At 37.2% G+C, this 24,934-nt stretch overlaps 1 protein-coding gene across 2 annotated transcripts in view; it reads left to right on the forward strand.

Moving 5' to 3' along the window:
* VWA8 (von Willebrand factor A domain containing 8) overlaps positions 1-24,934 on the forward strand; it is a 342,943-nt gene that overhangs the window by 248,385 nt on the left and 69,624 nt on the right. For both annotated transcript variants that reach the window (XM_055335701.1, XM_055335702.1), the window contains one exon: positions 3,276-3,477. In XM_055335701.1, the coding sequence (XP_055191676.1) occupies positions 3,276-3,477 (202 nt within the window). The remainder of the gene's footprint in view (positions 1-3,275; positions 3,478-24,934) is intronic.

Below are 24,934 nucleotides of genomic sequence, written 5' to 3' on the forward strand. Positions count from 1 at the left end.
CAGGACTCCAGGATCATGCCCTGGGCCGAAGGCAGGCGCTAAACTGCTGAGCCACCCAGGGATCCCCTAAAATTGTTGTTTTTTTTTTTTATGTGAAGGGGGTGACTGGGTGATGAGCACTGAGTGGGGCACTAGACGGGATGAACACTGAATGTTATACTGTATGTTGACAAATCAAACTCCAATAAAAAATACACAAAAAATAAATAAATTTTTAAAAATGAAATTTAAAAAAAGAAAAAAAAATAAAATTTTGTGAAGGCTTTACAGTAGCTAAAGGCTTCCAGAGATTTTGTAATGGAGCTCATGACCATTCACTGCTTCTATCACTGTCCAGTGATGGAAGCAAAGTACCCAAACCAGCTAGACTGAGGATACCGAAGAAAAATTATGTGCTTGGTTTCTACCCTTGAGGATCACAAGTGTCCCTTTCTGAATGTATCCATGCCTGAACTCCCTCTTTCAGCTGAACTATGCACCTGCGCTCGTCTAGTTGGCCTAGCTCCCTCATTCTTCCATACTTTGCCCACCTCCACCCAGGCCATGCCTCCTTCTAATCTTTTATTCTGCTTTAGCCTAGTTTGACATCACATCCCTTCCTTACATATACTTCCTGACAGAAGACTGAGCCCTCACAACACAGGGGTGAAAACCTCATCTGAAATCTCCCAACAGAGGAGACTGGAGCATGAAAGAAAGGCCAGCCACACCAAGACCTGTCAGTCACCCACAGCATCATCAGGCCACTTTCCACCTAACTCTTCCAACCCCTAAAAGAAAATAGCCAAACATGACAGTACACAGTAACTCAGAAACACAGTTTCATTTCTTAGGACCCGTAATCAGTTTCAATAAATAGGAATAATAAAAGCATAACTCAAAAAGAAAAGTTTACTTATTCCAACATATATAAGTGTGCCTTCTTAGAGCATCTTAATGTGTCCGTTTAATGGAAAATGGCTTTTAGTCATTTGGGGAAATTACTTATTCCAGATGAATTATGTGCTTATTAAAATATAATATTAGTTTAAGCCACAAAAGCAAAGAACAACTTTTTGTTTTTTACATTTCTAAAGCATTAGTCATTTTTTTCCACTATTTCTCTTAATTTCTCTTTCATTAGCTCTAGCTTTTATTTCATTGTTTTTCTCTTTTAACTTTCTGTGTGAACCATATGTTATACCTGCCATGGAAAAAACATCTGGAAAAACAGCTGTGTATAGAGCCAATGCCAGCTGGTGGCCATGATGCATTCATTTAGAGCCGTACTGTCCACCAGAAATAGAATATAAGTCATGCATGTCATTCTATAGTCCTTATTAGCCACATTTTAAAAAAGGACTTAAAAAAGGAAAAATAAACAGTTGAAATTAACTTTAATAACATTTTATTGACTCAGTGTATTTGAAATGTTATCATTTTATTATGCGTACTCTCTAAAATAAATAAAATATTTTTTAATTTTAAAAAATGTTATCATTTTGACATGCTCAATATAAAAATTTTAATGAGATATTTTACATTCCTTTTTTCTTCTAAGTCTTTGAAATCAGTATGTATTTTATACTTTTGGAACATCTCAGTTTGGACTTGCCATATTTCAAGTGCCATGTGATTTGGAGTCTGTTCATTATCAGTATATCCTGAATTTCTCTTGAGATTAGCTATTGCCATTTTTGGCATATATGCAATCCAAGAGAACAACCCATCTGGATTTCAGTTTTCCTGCTAGTTGCTTAAATTTAGCATTCTGCTAGATAGCTGGAATTTTCCATCTGATGGCTAACTTCAAATAACATAAAATACAGTAACACCGTATGTAACTACAGGGCCAGAATGAATACATCACTTGTGCTCCCAGTAAAACTTGACTATTTTTCCTCAAATCTTTGTATTGCTTGCATCTGTAAAATGATACTGCCTAGCTCTCATCTGTGAGTGTATGAAAATCTGGGCCTCGCTCTACTATAATTGTATGTATTCTTTAAAGATCTTGCTATTATGTATAAAGGGGAGTATACATTTAAAATGAGATGACGAAAAGATTGTAGAGCTGGGGAGCAAATTGTAGTAAATATGTGATTTTTTTAGCACTTTTTTTGACATACTGAAGAAATTGCCCCTATAAATTTCAAGTTTCATGGTATGAAGAGTTAGACGTTTAGCCAGTATATACAGTACGCCACGTCTTACATCTTGAGTGCTCTTGGAAGAATTTCAAACATTGTTGCATGTAGATAAACATCATTGTTCTGGAATAGCCTTTTACTTCACCATCTGTACCTATTAATTTTTTCCTAAGGCACATATTTTTGAGAGAACCCCATGAGATAAGTCCTGTCTTATATCAAATGTTAACTTCTTTGAGTCCTTCTGGAACTGTAAAATAGTTCTGAAACCCTAGGACCCATCCTACTGTTATCATCCTCTTCATATTAACATTTTCTAAAACTTCTGTGTCCCAGAGTAGCTAGCTTTGTCACTCTGTGTTGAATATCTACTAAGGCAGATTGGAAAAAAGTCAAACTAGTCTTGGTTTATTCTTTAGGATATTATAAGATTTTACCCAATATATAGTGGTTTTGTGGTTTTCCCAGATCTACATTGATGGTTTATTATGTTTTTATTATCTGATCAGACAATCCCTCTAGACCACTTATTTCATATTGAAAATATCAAATGTATTTAGAGAGCTAACACTGGTAATTAGAATTTCTGATCTGTTTGTTTTATATAGTGAGAGCAATACTCAGGAAAAGGGAGTATGCAGTTGACTCTTATAGGCAAAAGCAGCATCCCTAGGAATGAATATATAACAAAGGAAAGATGTACATGTATGAAATATATAATATGAGAAATATACAAATTCCTTGTTATAAATTCCTGTAACTTCCTAAGTTAGAAAATGCAAAATAATAATACAAATGCAGTTAAGGCCCATAAACAAGACATCAGTTTCCCCACTTAGACTGAAACTTAGAGCCCTAAGGAGGAAGTCCAGTGTTGCAGGTGCATGAGATATAAGTTGGTTGGTTTAGAGTTCTTTTCTTTCTGACAGTGAATGTTAGTATCATCACAGGTCCGCAAATACAGCAAAGTATAAATAATCAATAGATAACTGTGTATTTTTTTTCTTACAGATGGATTTCTTGGTGTCTTTTAATATGCTTTTAGAATGTGCTATTAGAATTCTTTATAGCATGTTTAATGAACCCAAATTAGGTAAACTAGCTTCATTACTACCAAACAATTGACTACTGTAATTTCGTTATCAGGTCAGAATCTCTCTCGCCGTATACCACATGGCTATCTACTATTTCAGACACAGATGCCCTTCTAGCTGAGTGGGACAAAGGCGGTGTTGTTACTGTTGACATGGGAGGTCACATCAGGCTTTGGGAAACTGGACTTGAACATCTGCAGCGATCGCTCATGGAATGGAGAAACATGATCGGACAAGGTGACAGACAGATGCAGGTACCACTCAAATTGACCTTAAAAGGCGCATACTCAGGTATAAATTTAGTTCCAGGTGCTACAGTTGTGGAAACTTCTTGCCCCCAGACTTAACTATTGTTGCTTAACTAGCTAAAATAATTTCTCATAATAGAAAAAGACAAATCTATCCCTCTAGATAGTGAAAAAGTTAAAACGTTTACTTTTTTTTTTTTTTTGGGTCAGTGCTTAAATATGCAGGCCCCTCACATCACGACATGAGAACACAATCAACTTTTGTTGTTTAACCTCCAGCATTAATTGGTTTCCAGCACTGCCTTCACATCTGTTCTGACTTTTACTACCATCATCTTCAGCATCTCTCTACATGCTACCAAGGAAGCAGAAATACTGATATAAAATGCAGCCCATTACCCTAAGGCCAAAGCTTATAGACTAGATAAGATAAGAAAATAACACATCCAGTAGAGGTGTGTCTTTACCAACTTCCGTATAGGTCCCCATAATACAAACTTAGTGGTAGTGAGAAGTAGACCCAACCATGCGCTGGAAAGAAATGTGGAAGCAGGGCACCAAGGTGAGAGGAAAACTCCAGAAATGACTCAGCCACCAGCTAATCTGGTTGCTGTCTAGAACTCACGTGAACAACAAGGAAAGCTGTGTGCCCATAAGTACTGAAGCATATCATAAAAGGATTTATTTGTTATTGATTTACGTTAATCTTCAGAAGAAAATGTGGCTGTGTACATTTCATTTTTATACAGCAAGGTAGGAAAGAAAAGTAGGTTCCTGCCAGCTGTGCTGCTCTGTAAAGAGCCAAGTAGCAAGACAAAAAATTTCCACCAACTATTCCATTGATACCTGATTGATAATTACTATTTTACATGGTTATTTTTGTGATTTCCCTTAGGGGAGAAATGTATAGATTTATGAATGAGTAATACATATTTCTCTTAGATTCTTAAAAGCTTATAGGAACATTTTGAGGCAAGCAACCTCAACTTCTTTTGAAAGGGTATGAATATATTAATTTAATTAAGCTAAAACAAATGTATTGCTCAAAAATAAACATGTCATTAAGTCCAGTGAATCTATCAAAGCAACAGACTGAATGTTGGTCACTATCCATAACAGTAATTAGAAAATTAATTAACCATGGTTTTGATTCTCTTATTATTCTAAACATTAGTTTCTGCTTCCTTTGAATTAAGTGATTCTTTTCATTACAGTGATTGAAGCCAAATAGTAAAAATTATTGTATTTCTTATATTTCATTTCAATTTCTCATGTGTCATAGAGGTGAAAGGTCATATTTTTCCTATGGTCAAGATTGTGGCCTAAATTAACTTTCTTCCACAACAGAACTTTAAGAAGGAATTTTACTCATGATTTTCATAACTGGTTTTGACTGCTGCAAAAGTTAACCCCTGTTTGTGTTTTAGCCATATTCTTCCCAGTGACTTCTCCGACTCTTGTTCATCTTCCTGTTCTCAGCTCCTAGCGTAAGAATTGATCCACAGTAGGCAATTAATATGCTTGTGTCTGCTTACACTCACATATACTAAATTACATTGGCCATTGAACCCATTCAATAAAAAAAAATGGAATTGTTCTTTAAACTGTCACAGATTATTCATTTGTTTTTATGTAACCGAATCAGTATTTATTGAGTGAATATCCATAGTTATGAAGTTAGAAATGTATTATCTAACATCTCAAAAGTAATCAAAATATTTGGCTACAGTATGCATGGCAACATCTGATCCTTCCCAGACCAAACATCTTCCAGGAAATATATAACTTTATGTCTCAGTTGTAATAGAAACAAGACTTATTTAGAAATAAAGTTCTACATTTGAGAATTGGATATTAGTTTCATTTGGAAAATTAGAACAGATGTTATCCTACCTTCTCCCTTCATCCTGATCTGATGTTCCTTAATCCATCTTGGTTGACAGTGAAATTTGTATTTATGTTCATACTCAAACCAAGAAACAGACTGTGACATCTTTATTGTCTAAACAGACAGGATTCATTGCCCAAATGGTCTGCCATTGCTTTAGCTCTTGGTCACATCTCTCCTCTTCTCTCTGCTTGATAAATAATGAGATGGTATATTTAATTGTTTTTACTTAGACCAGCTCATGTTATTATTTACAAGTAGTTTACACAACCAAATCTAAATAGCAATCATTATGGAGCAACAGTAATAACAAGCAAAAATGTGTCTTTTTTCACTCCCCATAAGGTGCAATCCTTCAATCTATTCCTCCTTTATGGGCCCTTTATTCAGCATATGTCTACTCCTGGTTTTGGAGCTGGAAAAACGCCTTTCTTAGAAATATTGAGAAAAGAGTATGCTCTCAGTACCATCCTTATCACTGGCTGAATGCCAGTCGCTTTCCCTGTTCCTGGCAGAGTAACCCGATCTCCATCTAGTGGCGAAATGGAATTATTTTACATCAAGAAATTTAAAAGGCTTGCTTTGCACTTCAGTAGTTGAAAGGCAGCCCCAGGCCTGCTGGCATGGGAGGCTTACACACGTCTGTCTTGTGTGGTTCCTCTTGGTCACCAGGTGCTCCTTTCGGGCAGCAGTGAAGGCTGGGCAAACTACCGGCCATGCCATGCCTTACTTATTGACCCACTTTTTTCCCTGACTCTTCTGCGTGGTAGCAAAAGAACTGTTCATACTTAGATAAACTATGTCAGTTACATGCTTTAACACTATCCTTTATATCTTGCTACATTTCAGCCTTCTAGAGTTAACAGTTCAGAAGCCATAGTTGCTCGAATTTTTGGTTTTGCCTAATGAATTCACTGATAGTTTTCTTTTAGGAGCACAGTTTGCAAGAAGAATATTTATTGAGCTCTGCATACAAAATGTGCTCATTAATTTTACAAGCTTTGATAGGAACATGTGTTTTTCTTACAGCAAACAGCTATAACAACAAACTCATAGTGTCAGTGTAACTCGGTAGTTCTAAAAGCCCATGATTAAGAATTTATATTTATGGGGCACTTGGTGGCTGTCAGGTAAGCTTCTGCCTTCGGTTCAGGTCATGATCTCAGGGTCCTGGGATGGAGCCCCACTTTGGACTCCCTGCTCAGTGGGGAATCTGCTTCTCCCTCTCCCTCTACCCCTCCTCCTGCTCTCATGCTCTCTCTCTCTCAAAATCTTTTTTTTAAAAAAAGAATTCATATTTATTACCTTTAGACTCCATATTTTTAGAAGCATATGTTAATTATAAGTAAAAATTTTTCTGACCGTGCTTCATTGTGTTCTTTATAAAGCATATTTTTCATATTTTTATTTAGTTACATTTGGATTCATCCCAAGACTATTTAAGCTACACCCCAGTTTTCTTCAGAAATCAAATCATCTTCTCTAAAAAGCTCCTGATGATTATTCTTGTGGGAGTACAAAAGCTAAAAGATTATAGCTTTCAAATGTTATTGTCTAATTAAAATAAACTAATTAGAAAGTAAACCCTCTGTGTATTACTGGTGCAATCTCTTTGAAGCCTTCAAATAGTACTTATTTACCTATATACTTTTTAAATGGTTAGAATCTTTGAAACACATCATGGGACTGGCACTTACTCATTCTTACAGTGAAGATAGTGCCTAGTACACAGTAGATGCACAGTAGAGGCATAAAACAAATACATAGAAAAGATAACTAATTTATATTAAACACCACTAATCCTTTTCCCCTTTTAAAGAAGATATTCTAGAATTATGAGTCAAGGTAGATTGCTGTACTTTAGTAAATAATCCTGGCCTTCTCTTTAACTACTAGCTCAACAGGGTTTTTGTTTTTGGTTTTTTTTTTTTTTTTTTTTTTAAGATCTCAGTAAGATGGAAAGTCCTGCTTCCAGTTTTAGAAAGCACTAGATCATTTCATTGGACCTCTATTAGTACATTTAGTTTTACAGTATACAGACTGTTCTCTCCACGTGCTCTGAGGGGGTTTTGCAATTCTTTATCTTTTTAAGGAGGATAGTTCATAGCTTACTCTTGTACTTCATTCTTCACCTTGGCCGGGAACTCTAAAAATACTTAACAGCCTAATTCAGTGGGTCATTATTATAAAACAATCCATACTTTATAGGATTATCCTACATACATGTATCTTTGGAAATCTTCCTTGGCCTGAAACAGTAATGCTTTTTTAAAAAAAATGTATAATTTCCCACATATCTCCTAGCAATATGTCAATAGAGCTCATTTTCAGCAAGATGGTCTAGCCATTTGCCTATGTTAACATTTGAGTAATGCCTCTAATGATTTTCCCATGTTTATTCCTGTTAAGAAACTCCCATCCATAGAAATTCATTTTGAATCTATATTTTGAATAAGACTTCCAGATTTGAATAAAGTTTCTAATGAAAATGCAAGATGGCTGGGGGAGTGGAACACCCAGTGATGTGCTGATAGACCAGCTCTTTGGGGAGGTGAGGGTGGAGCTGTTTATAACATTTGCCAGTTTCCATGGTGTAAATACTCCCTCCGTAGCTGCTTTCAAGCTGCCAAAAGTTAACGATTTACTTGCTAAATGTCTAAGTATTTAGCAGCCATCTCTCACAAAAGTGGTACAGTCAAGCTCCAGGATACCACTGGCTTGATTAAACCTTTAACTCTCCAAGGAGAATTATCACAGTTACCTAACTGCAAGGTCTTCCAGAAATCAGACAATAAAAATGTGAGTGAGAGAGAAAGAAAGCAGAAAAAAGAAAGAAGTACTAAGAACACAGGTGAGATGGTATCGTGTTATCCCTTGGAAATGTTGACACATGTAGTTGTTCCATTTATAGATTGACAATGCTCTTTTGAACCAGGAATTCAGTCTGAGCAGAGAATTGGAATGAAGTCTGCACTCAAGTAGGATGACACTCATGGGTTCATGAGTACAAACCTCCTTTCTTATAAACACCATTTCTGAAGGAAATTGCCAGTTAATTTTTACATTCCTCCAGAAGCAGTGCCTCCATTAGATCACAACTTTGTCAGTAATTGCTAAATATAACTAACATTAAATGAGCAACCACCCCACTAAGACCAGCAAATCAACAAGCTTATGACTTTCAGGGAGGCCATGAGTTTTCATTAACCTTTTGTGCATATCCAACAAAAATAATAATCCTATAAATTACAATAATTGAGGGCATTATAATGTCTTAAACTAATATAAAAACAGAAATATCATCTCACTTTCTCATTGTAGAAAAGACCTAACCTTAGGAAATTGCTTTTTAAATCAGAAGCAACAGAACTATTTCAATTCCTTTCTTTCGTGACAGACCTTAAGATTATTATTCCATATGGTACTGTATCCCCAATGCATACTATTTAACAATATGATCAGCAAGTAAAGAAGTAATCTTAGCAATATTTTTAGTATGTAAGGAAAATAAATTAATTCTATAATATATCAGTTATAAACTGAGATGTCACATGGATTGAATATGTTGGCAAGCAATGGCTCTGGAATTTTTATGATTCTGAGCCCATTATGTGTGTAATTCTGTATAAGCACCACATCACAATGGCTATAGAAATAAAGCCTTGCTGTCACATCTATAAGTTAAATTGTAATTTTATTCATAAGCAGTACAGCCTATTGGCTCTACTTTCCACTTATATATAAAGACAATACCATTGTACCTTGCAAAGTTGTGTTAAGAATGAAATGTATTAATATCTGGCACAGAGTGCTTGGTAAACAAATAAAAGTTAGGAACTTAGAATTTAGGTAATATTGGGCCATTGAGTTCTTTAATGCTTATATGGAAACAAAGCCAAATTAAAAAGAAGCAGTGTTCCCCCAAACAACTAATATTATATCATGACCCAATGAGTTACATAATTCATCATCTATCTTAGTGTTATAAGATGTGAGGTTTGTTTATAATCCTGTTTAGGAAAAGTTTTGTCAGGCCCAAAAAAGGAATTAAAAAAATGGTCTGTGCCTAAACCTGTCAGCTTGAAGAAAAGCAGGAAATCAATGATAGGACAATTGTCAGCAGAGGATTATAATGTTTAGCCTTATTCAAAAGACAAATTAGAACAGGACCAAAAAACACACAGCAAAATATACATCATCTCTAGCCTGAGTCCTAAGAACACTAAAAAGAGCAAGTCAAATTTGGAGTTGTCTTAGTTTTTCCATATGCAGTAGTACTCTATTGTCTCTCCTTCTAACATTCTAAAAATGTCTTTTTTTATTTTCTATTTCCTCAAAAGGGCAGGCCACAGGTACCATCTCTAACCTCTCTTCTTAAAATCATTTGAACCATTCTTTCATTTCTTTAGTTAACATTTGCTGAGCACCCACAATTACTAGGAGAAAGAAATAAATAGGATACAGATACAGACCCAGGGAACTTAAGGTCAAGCAGAGCTATAACCAAATAAATTGTAGTGCGATATGGTAAATAAACCGATAGGAGCGTGATCAAAGGATCAGAAGACAGCAAAGAAAAACTTGACTGTCTCTTTGGAAGAGACAAAATAATCCCTGAACCCAGTTTTTCAGGAAATGGGGAAGGGACTTCTGATAAATCAAATGCATGTGATTAGTTTTGTCTCTCGCCAAAAATCTTAGTAAAAGAACAATAAAGGATCAAAAAAAGTACCCACATGGACAAAGAGAACTAGAAACACACTGACACTTTGGATGGAAAATAAATGGGTGGGTAATAACTGAGTTATTAACTAGAGAACTAAAACCCATTCCTCCAGTAAGGCACAAGCTGCTGTACTCTGCAGAAGCCACAAAGCATTAGGACATCAGGCACCATGTACCTCTGAAGGTTGGAGTGCAGGGTGGTACCTAAAATTGGAAGATTAATTGGAAGTCTATATAGGAACCATTTAGATATCCAGATTTTCTTCTCCATCTTATGCACCTGGGCCACTGGCTCTTCTATAGATTGATCAAAAACAGGAGCTATAATGAAGATTTGTATAATTTGGGACAAGAGTGAGATCATATAGAAAACAAGAAGATAAAGCAGAAGTCTGCTTTTCTTATTTAGATCCCTATGATGCTGGCATCCACATTTATACACTTTGAGCAGAAGAGTAGAAAAATCCTTTCTGGAAACTGACATGTCCAAGAGAAAAACCTTTCTGATGCTAACATTTGCAAGTTTCTCCCTAGTAACCTTATAAGAAGACCCACTTATTATCAAGACCTACCTTTGTGCAAAAACTTTTCAGCCCACTTTGTAATGCCTTATTCTTAAATATTATTGGATAGCCTCCTATACAAAAATAATGGAAATCAAGACAAATGAACAGAGAAAACAAATGTGATAGAGAAAGAACATTTCACAAAGTGACAATTGATATTCTCATAGAAGAAAAGAAAATATGTTAGTCATAAAACAGAAACGTGATGCTATTTAACATAGGAACCTTCAAAGAACAGGAAAGATGTCTTGGAAATTGAGCACCGAGTCAGGTATAAAAGTGTTGAACCCCACTATATTGTATACCTGAAACTAAAATAAGACTGCATGTTAACTATACTGGAATTAAAAAAACAACCAAACAAACAAACAAATGCTTATGGGGGCGGGGGAGTGGTAGCAAAAATAAACTCTATAGGAGGGGTTGGACATTGATTTGCTAGTATTTGGCATACTCAAGTCAGCTGCATTAATTCAATGTCTTGTCTCCTATTTCTGTAACACATTTAAAAAAAAAGACACAAGGCCCAGTAGGGGGTTAAAATGACTTTCTAGAACCAGTTTCATGTGAACCTCTGTAGGACTTGCTGATAGGAAGACAGAGGCAGGCAAATGGGTCTTCTCCCATGGACTTCTGCTCACTTTCCAGGCAGCGCACAGCCCATATATGTCCCCCATGATCTATAGCCTAACAACAGAGCTATCAATATTCTCTGCTTCCATCAGAAAACTGCTAAAAGCACTGGATCCCATAGAGAAATGTGCACTATTTCTGGAGTGGGAGTGTGAAGCCTTCAAGCTGCAGGGCAGAGCAGAAAACTGGCTGGGACCCAAAAGCCAGAGGAACTAGACTAGCTGGTCTGTCCCAGAGGAAGCTGGCATTTTATTCACTTAGAAGTTACTTTTCTTTTCCAAAGTGCTGTGTTCTCATGATTTTATATAACCACTCAAGTATCAATCTTATTTCAGCCATATTTGTGTACCTACAAAAAAACTGTCACTGCATTTTTAAATTAATTGATTTATCAGTAATTGTCTGCATATAAATACAGTGAAAACTTTTAAGTATAATCTCAATATGTGGTAATGAATGGTCTTCCAGCCACAGATTTCAAGCAACAATTGACGCCTGTAGATCCAAATATAATTACATATTTGCCATTCTAAATACTTTTTTTTGATGAGGAAGTTTTCCTGTCATGTCATTGTATGTATAATCTAATGGCTCTACTAGTTGCATCTCAGTCCCTTAAAAATTCTGTTGGTTCCCCTCAACCCCACCCTGTATTTTTAGTTGATTTTCATATAACAGTGTATATATTCTACACCTGCTTTCAGGAAAGTCAACAAACCATAATCTCCTAGGGAGATGGTGGTGATCCAAGCTGTAGAGTTTCTTCGTGAGATGGGCCAGTGGTCATCTACTGAATTATGGAAATTATGGACAAACAATAGATATTTGAGTCCCTTGGAAACCAGCCATCCAGAATGTTCTTATAGAGCACTTACTCTGTACCCACCAATATAGGACCTATGGGGAGATGGGGAAATACTGAAATATGAGGCATGGTTTTTACCCTCAGGGAGTTTATACTATGTGACTGGGAAGATGAGGCTGATAGTCATGAAACAGCAGGACGTAGTACAAAGCAATGTGTAGTTCAGTGTATATTGGGGAGTTTGGGCCCTGTGCCATACAGTAGTTCAGAAGAGAAGTATGTATTCAGACGAAATTTATAAGTGAAGGAGATGGGGCTTAGGTTGAACTTTTATTTTATTTGTCTTTAGATAGTTCAAAATGAGAGGTCAGAGCATTCCAGACATTCCAAAAATCATGACCACAGGCATGGATACAAATGAGCACTGTGTGTTTCCTTAATAAGAGGATGAATTGTGCCATAGGCTTGGATCACAACAAATCCAGGAGTGACCTGGCACAGAAACCAGAAGAAGAGTCAGCAAACATCATAGCCAGTGTGATGCAAGCACAAAGCCCACAGGGCAAATCCAGGTTGAACACCAAGTATCCCAAAGAGATAGTGGAAGATATACCAGACCAGGGGCAGCAGTAAGAGCCAGGTCTGTGACCACCAGAAACCCACAGGCTGGGGGACTTCAGAAGGCAGGGTGCAATTTAGTATCAGCACAGTCTTGTGGACACAGGACATTTTTAAAAGTGATTGAAAGGATGTTAGTCTGGTTAGGCATATCTGTAGCAAATTGTAAGACAAACTTAACTAAAAGCAAGGGGCACCTTTTGGGGAGTGGTGCAGTAAGGAGTTACCTGAATAGTAGAAACTAGGCTGCATGAGGTCTCTAGGCTCCCTGTGGCTAGGAACTGCTGGAGGTCATCAAAGAGGAAAAATATGATAGTGTACAAGACCTTCATTGCTAATCCTGAACCTGAGTCAGGTCAAGATATAGCCACGTTACATGGCATTTATGATTTCAGAGAATAAATCTGGAATAAATCTAGGGTTGACAGTTAAAAGATATACCTATACCTTTGAAGAGAGGACCTATTATTTCATGTGATTCTAGATTTATTATGGAAAAGGTATGAAAGTGCTTACATAGAGCATTAAACGTGACAAAAATTCAGCTCACATTGACATAGAGTACAAAAGGGAATTTATTGGCTCATGTAACCAAGAAGTCTCCAGGCCTTAGGCACAGCTCAAACCAAGAGCTCAATGTATGTCATGTGACTTAGTTTCTTTCCTCTTGGCTCTTTTTCCTGGAGTTGCTTCATTGTTACAAAACCTTTTCTCCATCTAGTGGCAAAGATAGCCCTCCTCGCAGCGCTAGGCAACACATGGTTCTCATAGTTGGCAATTCCAGCCAAAGGGGCATGTCTCTGCCAGTAATTTCAGCAGAAGTCTCCAGGGATAGTCCAATAGGCCTGTGAGGTCACGAGCCCATCCCGAACCAATCACTGTGACCAAAGGGATGAAATACTCTTAATGGTCAGACCTAGGTCATGTCCTCACTCCTAGAGTTTGGAATGAGCAAGGACTCTATTGGTCCCATCCAAACCACAAAATTAGGAATTGGGAATAGGGGAAATAGCCCTAAAGAAATACTGAATAAGCAAAAGACTTGAACCTGTGATTTTTTTTTTCTTTTTGGCAGTTTTGACAGCTAGAGCCACCCCCTTGGTAGTGACAACTAATGACCTCCCTAGGCTAGGGCTTCCTGAAGGCCAGAACTATTGTCAGATTTATTTTGTTTTGCACTCAGCATGACATTCATGAAACATGATGCTTAGCAAATGCAATAGGAAGATAATTAGGCCAATCGTTGATATATAGCATTCATTAATTTCATCTTCCATTTAATTCCTAGAGTGAATACCTCAGAAATATATGCTTGGTTTTCTAAGCACAAGTAGGGCAGAAATAAATATTCTAGTTACAGTTGTCTTATGAGACTTTCTAGTTGCGAGGGTTCTGAATGAAATGGTCAAGTCTTTTTTTGAAGCCCTCTGATGGTATTATGGTGGGTTTTTCTCCTAGTACAAAGAACTTACCAATATTGGATAATTTTCATTATTTTTTTTCGCTTAGGTATTCCTGTTTTAGGAAGTGGAAAAAAAAAAAAAGGAAGTGAACACAATGCCGCTAAAGGCCTTGCATTTCACAGTGCTGGTATGGGTTGAATAATCCTTTCCACAAAGAGCGATGACATCTCTAGAGCTCTAGTCAGGAAGTCTAAGCGTAACTAGGTTTTGTGCTAGCCAAAGGGGAAAGTGCCGCATTTGACTGTGAGTCATTACCTCAACCACTCTGCCATCATATTTACATGTATAAGTCATTGCCCAGAAAGGGGAAACCCTGACATAATATCAGAAACAAATTCATGTGTTCTAAATCTGGTTTGAGTTAACCCGTAGACCTCCCAACAAATATGTAAGAACTGTTTCACAGCAATAAATAGAACCTGTTATAGTTACTATGGCTCTCTTAGTACTAAAGTACGATGTTTTTTCCTATCCCATGGCCCATAATTACTTAGAAGTTTAAAAATTAGCTATGCATCACTCTGGCTTGATGATAGGGATAAGCTTCTAACCTAACCACTCTCAAAATTAAACAGACTTCAAGCTTCTGTATATAATTCTCCTTCTCATTCAGCTCAAGAAATACTTAGATAGATAGATATGTTTATAAAAATATATGAGATATATAATTTACATACATATATATATGTATACAGACACATATATATAAAACACAGTATCTTTTACAGAACAGGCCTTGATTCTTCCACTCTGAGTTTTTTACTGTCTCTTCTAAACTTTGGTGAGTTTGAAAGGAATATATTGTTCATGAAGGACAACTGCTGATAAAAACAATAAAAAAGGAAAAGCATTCCCCCTTAGAACATTAAACCCAAGCCTATTTGTAATTTCCTGTCTTCAGGTATAAACAAATAATTTAATTTTTTATTTTCCTCACCAAATCTAATTATGTTTTAAACCTTTTTATCTTTCTCTATATGTATTTTGTTTCCATGAACCACTTGAAAGTAAGCCATAGGGATCCCAGGGTGGCGCAGCGGTTTGGCGCCTGCCTTTGGCCCAGGGCGCGATCCTGGAGACCCAGGATCGAATCCCACATCGGGCTCCCGGTGCATGGAGCCTGCTTCCCCCTCTGCCTGTGTCTCTGCCTCTCTCTCTCTGTGACTATCATAAATAAATAAAAAAATATATTTAAAAAAAAAAAAGAAAGTAAGCCATAGACATGATACCTCTAAACGCTTCAGTGAGTATTAACTCAAAACAAAAGCACTTTCCTACATAACCACAATACAGACCTCAAAATCAGGAAGTCGGCAACCAGACATCATCAATGTTTAATCCACAGAACTTATTCAAATTTCACATGTCCCAATAGCATCCTTTTTAGCACAAAGAGACAAAGAGATCATGTGCTGTCTTTCAATCCAGAACGGTTTCCCGTCCTTTCCTTGGCTCTCATGACCATGACATTTTTGAAGAGCATAGCCTAATTCTTGTGTAAAAATATCCCTCTATTTGGGTTTAGCTAATGTTTTCTCACTTTGAGATTTAGTTTATACATCTGTGGCAGAAATATCACAGAAGTGATGCTGTGTTTTTCTCAGTGTGTCCTGTTAGGTGGCACAGAGTGTTCGTTTGTCCCATGACTGGTGATGTTAACTTCGAACATCTGGTTAAAGTATTCTCTGTCTCCACTGTTTTTCTCCACTATGAATGAAGCTAATATTTTCTCCTTTTATAACTAATATATGTCTTTTATGGGCATACATTTTGAGACTATGTGAATATCTATGTCTCCTCAGTCTTTCACTAATTTTACCATCCATCAGAGATTCTTGTTTGAATCAATTATTACTCCTATGGTTGCCAAACAATGATTTTTCCCAATTTCATCAGTCATCCTGCATTTATCAGTTGGTATTCTAAGATAAGGAAGGATACATCTTTTTTATCCCTTGGGGAGTTTTCTGTTTTTCTTTTTTTTTCCTTTAAGATTATATTTATTTATTTGAGAAAAAGCTCTCTCTTTCAAGAGAGAAAGAGTGGGAGAGAGCACAAGCAGGGAGGAGTGGGAGAAGCAGGCTCCCTGCTGAGGAAGGAGCCCGACATTGGGATCATGACCTGAGCCAAAGGCAAACACTTAACCACTGTACCACTCAGGCAGCACCCCCCCCACTTTGTTTTTTATTAGTATTATCTCATGGATTTCTATCTTATTTAACAGGTTATTACTCTTGCCAATCTTATTTTAATGTTCAGATTGTTCCAGATTTAGCCAGTGGGAACCCCTTCAAGCCAGTTCTTTGTCCTTTTGACATGCCTGTCATCTTTTTTTAGTACTTCTTTAATTTGTGGCACAAAAAAAATCAAGCCAATTTTGTCTCTGATTTTCTGTCCAGGTATGAATACTATTTCTTTGTGCAGTTTCTTTGGGTACTGCCTGTTGACTTAGATCATCAACCTGTTAATAGAAAAGAAGCATTCTAAAGTACTTCCATTCAACCAACTCACCAAATTAACCTACCCTCTTGAATGAATGTCCAGAGCAACTTGAATATTTGCAGCTCATCAGCTTCTCTCTACTCTAATTGTGCTCTAGCACTTTTACTCCAATTAATTTAGTTGTACTTACCTTTGACGGGAGACATTTTAGCAGAACCTTCAGGTTGAACTACCTACACATACCAGTTTTAGTCAGAGAATCCCAGAATGCTTTGTCATTCATAATTACATATATTGAAGGAAACTCTACAGAGATGTGAGATAATGTAGCCACCATATATGTTGAATATTTTTCTTTATTATAGCAGAGTTTGGTTGTGAACAAGGCCTAAAAAATTATCCATTATAATCTTTCAGTCTCATTAAAGATTTGGTCAGAGAGAGATAAATAATTTTTCATCTGGCCATTGGCCAAGGCCTAAAATAATATTATTATACTGACTTTATTATTGTTTTTGATGCTTATCTATCCATCTTGCTATCCTTGATCATTAAATAGCTTCAGATTTTTCTTATTCATTTGGCTGGAATTAGGATTTCTACTGACCACATGAGGGTGTCTGTGAGCTTAGAACAGAAATATTTCAGATAATTTCAACAACTAACAGAACTTCAATAACTAATAACTGTTGTCATTTCACTATATTGGAAGTTATGCTTAAAAAGTATAGTCAGGGTAACCAGAAGACTTGTCAATATTCTTTCCATTTGAAGATCTTTTAACTATTAAATGAAAAGCTTTTACGAGAAGAATTTAGAACTTTTAGTGAGCTTGTGTGTACGCAGGAATTTTCTCAGGTCAATTAAGAGATCTAGATCCTCTTGCTGCTTCCACTACTCATACGTGGCTTTAACCAGTCATGCTATCTCTCTGGACCTTAATTTCTTGATCTATAAAGTGAGATAAATTGTAAGCTGATCTTTTAGGCCATTCTGCAAAAGGCAGTGATGAAGATAGGACCTAAAATGAAGATAAACATCAAAGAACTTCTCTGTACTAGTGATCCTTTTTTTATTGACTGCTTAGGATGTGCTAGCCACTATCAATACATTCTCTCAGATAATCATTACAACCACCATTTGATTGTTTTATTCTGGAGGTTGGGTTAAGTAATTTGCCCTAGGTCGCTCTCCTAACCAATGAACAAGACTGAGATTTGAGCCTAGATCTATCTAACTCAGAAGGCCATGTTTTTATTCCTCTTCACCATATGACTTCCCTAGGGCCAGAAAACTAATGTCAATGGAGATTATACCCGTAGAGAACAAAACCAAATGCTTACAGGTGTTGATTGGAGGACACAGACCAGAAGGGTCTGAAGTAAACAGAAAGTCATGCCCCCAGCTAAGAAAGAAGCCTCTACTTAGCTGTTGCCATATGAGAATGCAGGCTCAATTTGGACATTTTCAAGAGGAGACTGAAATTCAGACTTTTTTTGTGGGTGGAGGTGATAGAATATTCTGGGACCCACAGATCTCTCTTTCTTCTCACCAAGGAAGGGCCATATCAAGAAGTGAAGCCCGGGATCCCTGGGTGGCGCAGCGGTTTAGCGCTTGCCTTTGGCCCAGGGCGCGATCCTGGAGACCCGGGATCGAGTCCCACATCGGGCTCCCGGTGCATGGAGCCTGCTTCCCCCTCTGCCTGTGTCTCTGCCTCTCTCTCTGTGACTATCATAAATAAATAAAATTAAAAAAAAAAAAGAAGTGAAGCCCTATTAACTTATAAGCTTTTTTGAAGTAACTTACCTATTTTGGTAAATTCCCTTACTTGCTCTACAAAATGTTTAAGTCCTCCCAATGGAATTAAGCCCTTAAAATTGGCAAATTACACCACCTGTTTTTGTATGGCCCACAAGCTAAGAATGTTTTTTAGATTTTTAACGGTTGAAAAAGAATCAAAGAACAATATCTAGTGACACATGAAAACTGTATGAAATTCAGATTTCAGTGTCCTTAAATAAAGTTTTATTGGAACACAGCTACATCCATTCATTTGTTATGGCTGCTTTTACACTACAAGAGCAGACCTGGATAGTTGCAACATAGATCATAGCCTACAAAGCCTAAGATATTTACTACCTGGTTCTTTACAGAAAACATTTGCCTGCCCCTGGTTTAAAATACAAAAGCAAAAAGGTCAATCTGCTTCTTCTTTCTCTCCTTTTGTATACCTACCCTGAGATTGAAAAATGGAATCTACCTAAATTAGAGGAAAGGAAAAGGGGAAAATAATCATAAATGTCTCAAAATTTTATCCAGGCAGAAAGAGATAAAAAAATATGTTTCTCCTTCCAAAGTTACATGCATATCTTCTAAGAAAAGCCATAGTATATCAAATGTACTTTTTTTCTTTTTTCTTTTTCTTTTTTTTTTTTTTGGTTTATATGCTATTTAAGTTAGGAGAAACAATGTAGGTCTTAACTGGAAGGGGAAGAATCTAACTTGTCCCAGAGTGGTTTTGTTTAATGTATTTTATGAGTGACAAAGCAAAGTTCTCCACTTAGAACAAGAATGAGAAGGATAAAGCTAGAACACTCCATACAGCTCTTCCAAATGCATTGTCATGTCCTCTGGCTGGAATGCCCACCACCCATTTCTGTGTCTCACCCTTCAAGGCTGAGCACCCACCAGCAGAATTCCTCTCTCCTTCCTTGGTGTCCCTATGCCCTGGCCACACACAATCTCTAACTGCTGGTGTCAGAAGGGCAGGCTCCCCAAAAGCAGAATAAATGTCCCATTGAGGCATCTGCTTAGGAGCTTAACACAGGGCCAGAGTTTAATAAATTATTAATGAATCAGTCAATCAGTAAATGAATGTATAATTAATTGTGTTACTATATGATAATAAAATAACCACTGGTGGTAAAATGTCTTCCTTCTGAGTGTGTACATAAAAGATTCTAGGGCAGCCCGGGTGGCTCAGCGGTTTAGCGCCGCCTTCAGCCCAGGGCCTGATCCTGGAGACCCGGGATTGAGTCCCACGTCGGGCTCCCTGTATGGAGCCTGCTTCTCCCTCTGCCTGTGTCTCTGCCTCTCTCTCTCTCTCTCTCTCTCTCTCTCTCTCTCTCTCTCTCTGTGTGTGTGTGTCTCTCATGAATAAATAAATAAAACCCTTAAAAAAAAAGATTCTCGTATATCTCCTTGAACTCTAAAATTCTGTGCCTTGGTACATCTTTTTACTGGAAGTGAATTCTGTTTTGACACTAGGAAACATTATAAAGTTGGAAGTCCATTTTGAGAGAAATAACTTTAGTATGAAAGAAAAAGCAATAACCTTGTCATTGAATGCTAACAATATTAAATTTAACAATACTCAAAATATTAACAACAGAAAGACTGCTCTAAAACTTATTCACAAAGAAACACACACACAAAGTAAAAGTATCCCACAGGAAATACAGATAATATGATTTTTCTGCCTGACTATAACTCATATATTGTTCATCTAATACAAGTATCCCTGTATTCCCTAGCATTCTATTATTGTATTCTTGAGTAACGGAAGTGTTACATTGCAATATCTAATCCTTACCTAAAAATGGAAATTTTTAACATTGCAATATCTAATCCTTGACTAAAAATGAAAGTTTGCTTAAGGTCCAGAATCTTCCTACATGAATCCATTCGACATAAACTACTGAGTTAACTCTTTATAAATAGTAGCTCTGAATATGTCACTCTAGGTCAGAAGCCTTCAGAAATTGAGCCACCGTTAACCCAAAAATACAACCAATGCTTGCCACTGTTCAGGGCCTCCATGGCATGCTCCAGCCTGGAAGCACCCCATTTACACCTCAAGCTAAATTACTGGCTCTTTCCCAACACAGCCCATCCTTGCCCCTCCTGCACTTAGGCTCATGCTACTTACATCTGTGGCACTTTCCCTTCTATCACTCTTTCAAAGTTAAACCACTTAATGTCCAGCCATGGTATTAAGTGGTTTAAGCTGACTCCAAAAAGAAATTCCATACCCATTAGGGCATTGCTGCCCATTCCCTCTTCTCCCCCTTTCCATGTTGTAACATGTATCTGTATTTAATCTCCTTTATTGTTGAATAGTTACCATTTTGTATATATACCATATCTTGTTTATTCATTCACAGACATATGGGTTGTTTCCACTTTTTAGCTATTATAAATAATTCTGCTATAAACATTTGTGTACAAATTTTTGTATGGACAGATGTTCTCAGTTCTCTCGAGTACATATCTAGAAGTGGAATGGCCACGTCATACGGCAACTTTATGTTTAACCTTTTGGGCAACTGCCAGACTATTTCCCAAAGGAGCTACGCCATTTTACATTCCCACCACCAGTTTTTGAGGATTCCAGTTTATCCACATCTTTGCTAACGCTTGTTGTCTGTCTTTATTATAGTCCTCCTAAAAGATCTGAAATGGACCTCATTGTGGTTTTGATTTGCATTTCCCTTATATTAAAGATGTTGAGCATCTTTTCATGTGCTTACCGGCCATTCGTATATCTTCTTTGGAGAAATGACTAAATCCTTTCCACATTTTTTAATTGGGTTATCTATTACTCAGTTTTAAGAGTTCTTTATACATCTGGATATTAGACCATTATCATATATATGATTTGCAATTATTTCCCCCATTTTGCTAGTTGTCTTTTTACTTTCTTGCCAGAATCCTTTGGAGCTTAAAAGTTTTTAATTTTGATGAAGTCCAGTTTATCCACTTTTTCCTTTGATTGCTTGTGCTGTGGGTGTCATATCTAAGAAACCATTGCCTAATCCAAGGTCTTGAAGAGCTAACTTATATTTTCTTCTAAGAGTTTTATAGTTTTCTTACAGTTAGGCCTTTAATCTATTTTAGTTAATTTTTGTATATGGGATGAGGTGGGGTACAATTTCTCTTTTACATGTAAATATACAATTTTCTCAGTACTACTTGTAGAAAAGCCAGTTCTTTCCTAATTAAATTGTCTTGGCATCCTTGTCAAAATTAACTGATCATAGATGTATAAGTTTATTTCTGGACTACCAATTTTTTTTTAAGATTTTATTTATTCATGAGAGAGACACACAGAGAAAGGGAGGCACAGGCAGAGGAAGTAGCAGGCTCCATGCAGGGAGCCCAACACGGGATTTGATCCCGGGTCTCCAGTATCACGCCCTGGGCTGAAGGCAGCACTAAACCGCTTAGCCACCCGGGCTGCCCTGGACTACCAATTTCATTCCAATGATCTATATGACAACCACTACATAGGTTTGATTACTGTAGCTTTGTGGCAAGTTATAAGACTGAAAAGTATGAGTCCTTCAACTTTCTTCTTCTTCTTCTTTGAACATTTTTCTTCATTTTCAAAATTATTTTTGCTGTTCCAGATCCCTTACATTTCTGTATGGATTTTAGAATCGGTTTGGCATTTCTGGCAGGGCAGGGTTGGGGGCCCACTAGCTGGGGTTTGGGAGGAATTGAATTGAATCTATTTCTTAACCATTCTGGAGTCTGGCAAGTCCAAGATTAAGGCACCGTTCTGGTGAAAAACCTCTACATGGTTCATAGCCAGCATTTTCTCAGTGTGTCCTCATATGGTTGAAGGGGTTAGCAAGCTCTCTGGGGCCTCTTTGATAAAAGCAGTAATCTCATTCATGAGGACTCCATTCCAATTACCTAAGCTCCTCCCAGAAGCCTCATCTCCTAATGCCATCACATCAGGCACTAAGATTTCAACATAAGAATTTGGAAAGATAGCAACATTCAGATCATAGCACAATCTAAGCATTAAGCCTTCTGATCCATGAACACGGAGATACTTCTAGTTATTTAGTTCTTTAATTTTTTTCAAGAATATTTTATAGTTTTCAGAGTATATGTTTTACTATTTTTATGATGCTATTGCAATTGGAATTGTTTTCTTAATTTTATTTTCAGATTGTTCATTGCTAGTGTACAGAAATACAATTGACTTTGATTTTTGGTCTTGTATTCTGCAACTTTCCTGAACTTGTTTACTAATTCTAACACATTTTAGTGGATTCCTTAGAATTTTCTAGAAATACAAAATCATGTTATTGGCAAATAGAGATGTCTTATTTCTTCCTTGCCAATCTGGATGTTTATTTCAGTTTCTTACCTAATTGCCCAGGCTAGATTCTTTAGTACAACATTGACTACATGTGGCACAGACACCCTTATCTTGTACCTCATCAAAAAGGAAAACACTCAGTCTTTCACCATTAAGTATGATGTTGGCTGTGGGGTTTTTGTAGATCCCTTTATCAAGTTGAGTAAGTTCCCTTCCATTCCTAGTTTGTGAGTGTTCTTACATGAAGGAGTGCTGAATTTGGTCAAATGCTTTTTATGCATCTACTAAGATGATCATGTAGGTTTCTTTCCTTCATTCTATTAGTGTGTATATTACATGAATCGTTTTTCACGTGATGATAATCTTGCATTCCTGTGGTAAAGTCTACTTGGTCATAGTACGCAATCCTTTTATCATATATTGCTAGATTCAGGTTTGCTATTATTTTGTTGAATATTTTTACATCTATATTCATAAAAGGTATTGATCTGTAGTGTTCTTACGATCACTGGTTTCGTAAGTGGTTTTGTTTCTGGTTTCGGCATCAGAGTTATGCTGACCTCGGTTGAAAAATGTTCCTTTCTCTTCAAAGAATTTGTGAAGAATAGTTATTAATTCTATAAATGCTTGTTAAAATTTAATGGTGAACAGTCTGGGCCTGGATTTTCCTTTGTGGGAGCTTTTCAAGTCACTAGTTCAGTCTCTGTATTTGCTATGGACAACCTGAGACTTTGAAGGTATTAGATATTGGACTAGGACTAAGGAATGCCTTACGTATTGCTTATACTTTATCTTTTCAGGATTCTAAACCAAGGGAGCTATAAATTCAAGAAAACTAACCAAATGGGACACAAAGTACCAATGCATATGTACTTATTTATTAGTAAGTGGACCAGTACCCAACTATCTTCAGTGCAGGAGTAGTTAAAAACAAAGAAAGCAAAAACTTAGGTCTGGAAGCTGAGACGGGTCTATTGCTTCCTCCCCTAAACTCTAAGCTAGATCAGCGGATGCCCCAACCTGAACTCCCCTATTGGGTGCAAGCATGGAAGAGGCAGAAAAGAAAGAAAAAGATTGGCTGGATCCCTGTAATGGAGAAAAGTCATACCACTGGTCAGCTCACTTCACCAGAGTAGGAGCTACCAGGGAGCCTTTTACGCATTGAGTGCACAATGACTCTGCACACTCAGAAAAATGTAGCCCAGTGGATGTCCTGGTCTTTGATAAGTCAGATTGACAGTTCTTCCCTGCCAGATGCTAGGAAAGGAGATATAGCAGACAAAAGCTGAGGGAAGCTTTGCTCTCACAAGGACCAAAGCTGTAGATTATGTAGTTTATTCTTCCCATAGAAAACTAATGGTTCCTTTTTGTAACAAATTGACTACACCTGTTCATTATTGTGAAAATCATGGAATGGAGAATCTGGCGTAACTCCGAAAAGGACCAGCTCTGGAATCGGACAGACTAGCCTTTGAATTATGGCTTCACCGCAGACTAGCTATGTAACTATGAGCAACTCAAAGTACTTCTCTAAACCTCGGTTTCTCTACATTAAATGTGAATTATGATAATTGAAAGAGGAACTATAAAGATACTTGAGATAATCCATGCATAGAATCTATTTCATCATAGAGCAACTATTAGTGCTTAGTAAATGCATGATATTTATTGACTCTAGGAACCTCAGAGATCACAAGGTACTCCTGATGAGTAAACTGAGCCCCAGAAAGATTAAGTGACTTACCTGAAATTATGTTTATTTCATGACAGAAGTTGAAAAGTCAGTTCTGTATTTTTAGGATTCTTCCTTTCCTTAAGAAAAGGGAATTCAGGAAGAGAGAATTGGAGGGACCATTCTTTCTTACTGTTTTTAGAACCTGACCCTCATGATTCCTCTGCCCATCTGGGTCTGTTCCGAGAGCCTGAAATCACATGTTCCTCCCCCAGGAAAAGTGCCAGACCCACTCTGACCAGGGGTGGCTTCCAGGAGATGTCATCACCTTCTCTAGACATTATACCTTCTTTCTTCCACATGGAATAAATCATTCAGGAGCTCCTCGGTGCCCCCACCCCCACCCTCCCAAGGACTCTGAGGAAGCACCAAGCTCGTTTCTCAAGGATTTGACTAAACAACACATTCCTTCTATGATACTGGTAAGAACTGACCCTGCAAAGCCCCATGGGCATGAATGGGGAATGTCACACAGAGGC

This window comes from Nyctereutes procyonoides, unplaced genomic scaffold (assembly GCF_905146905.1).
Source record: "Nyctereutes procyonoides isolate TBG_1078 unplaced genomic scaffold, NYPRO_anot_genome, whole genome shotgun sequence".
Lineage (NCBI taxonomy): Eukaryota > Metazoa > Chordata > Mammalia > Carnivora > Canidae > Nyctereutes > Nyctereutes procyonoides.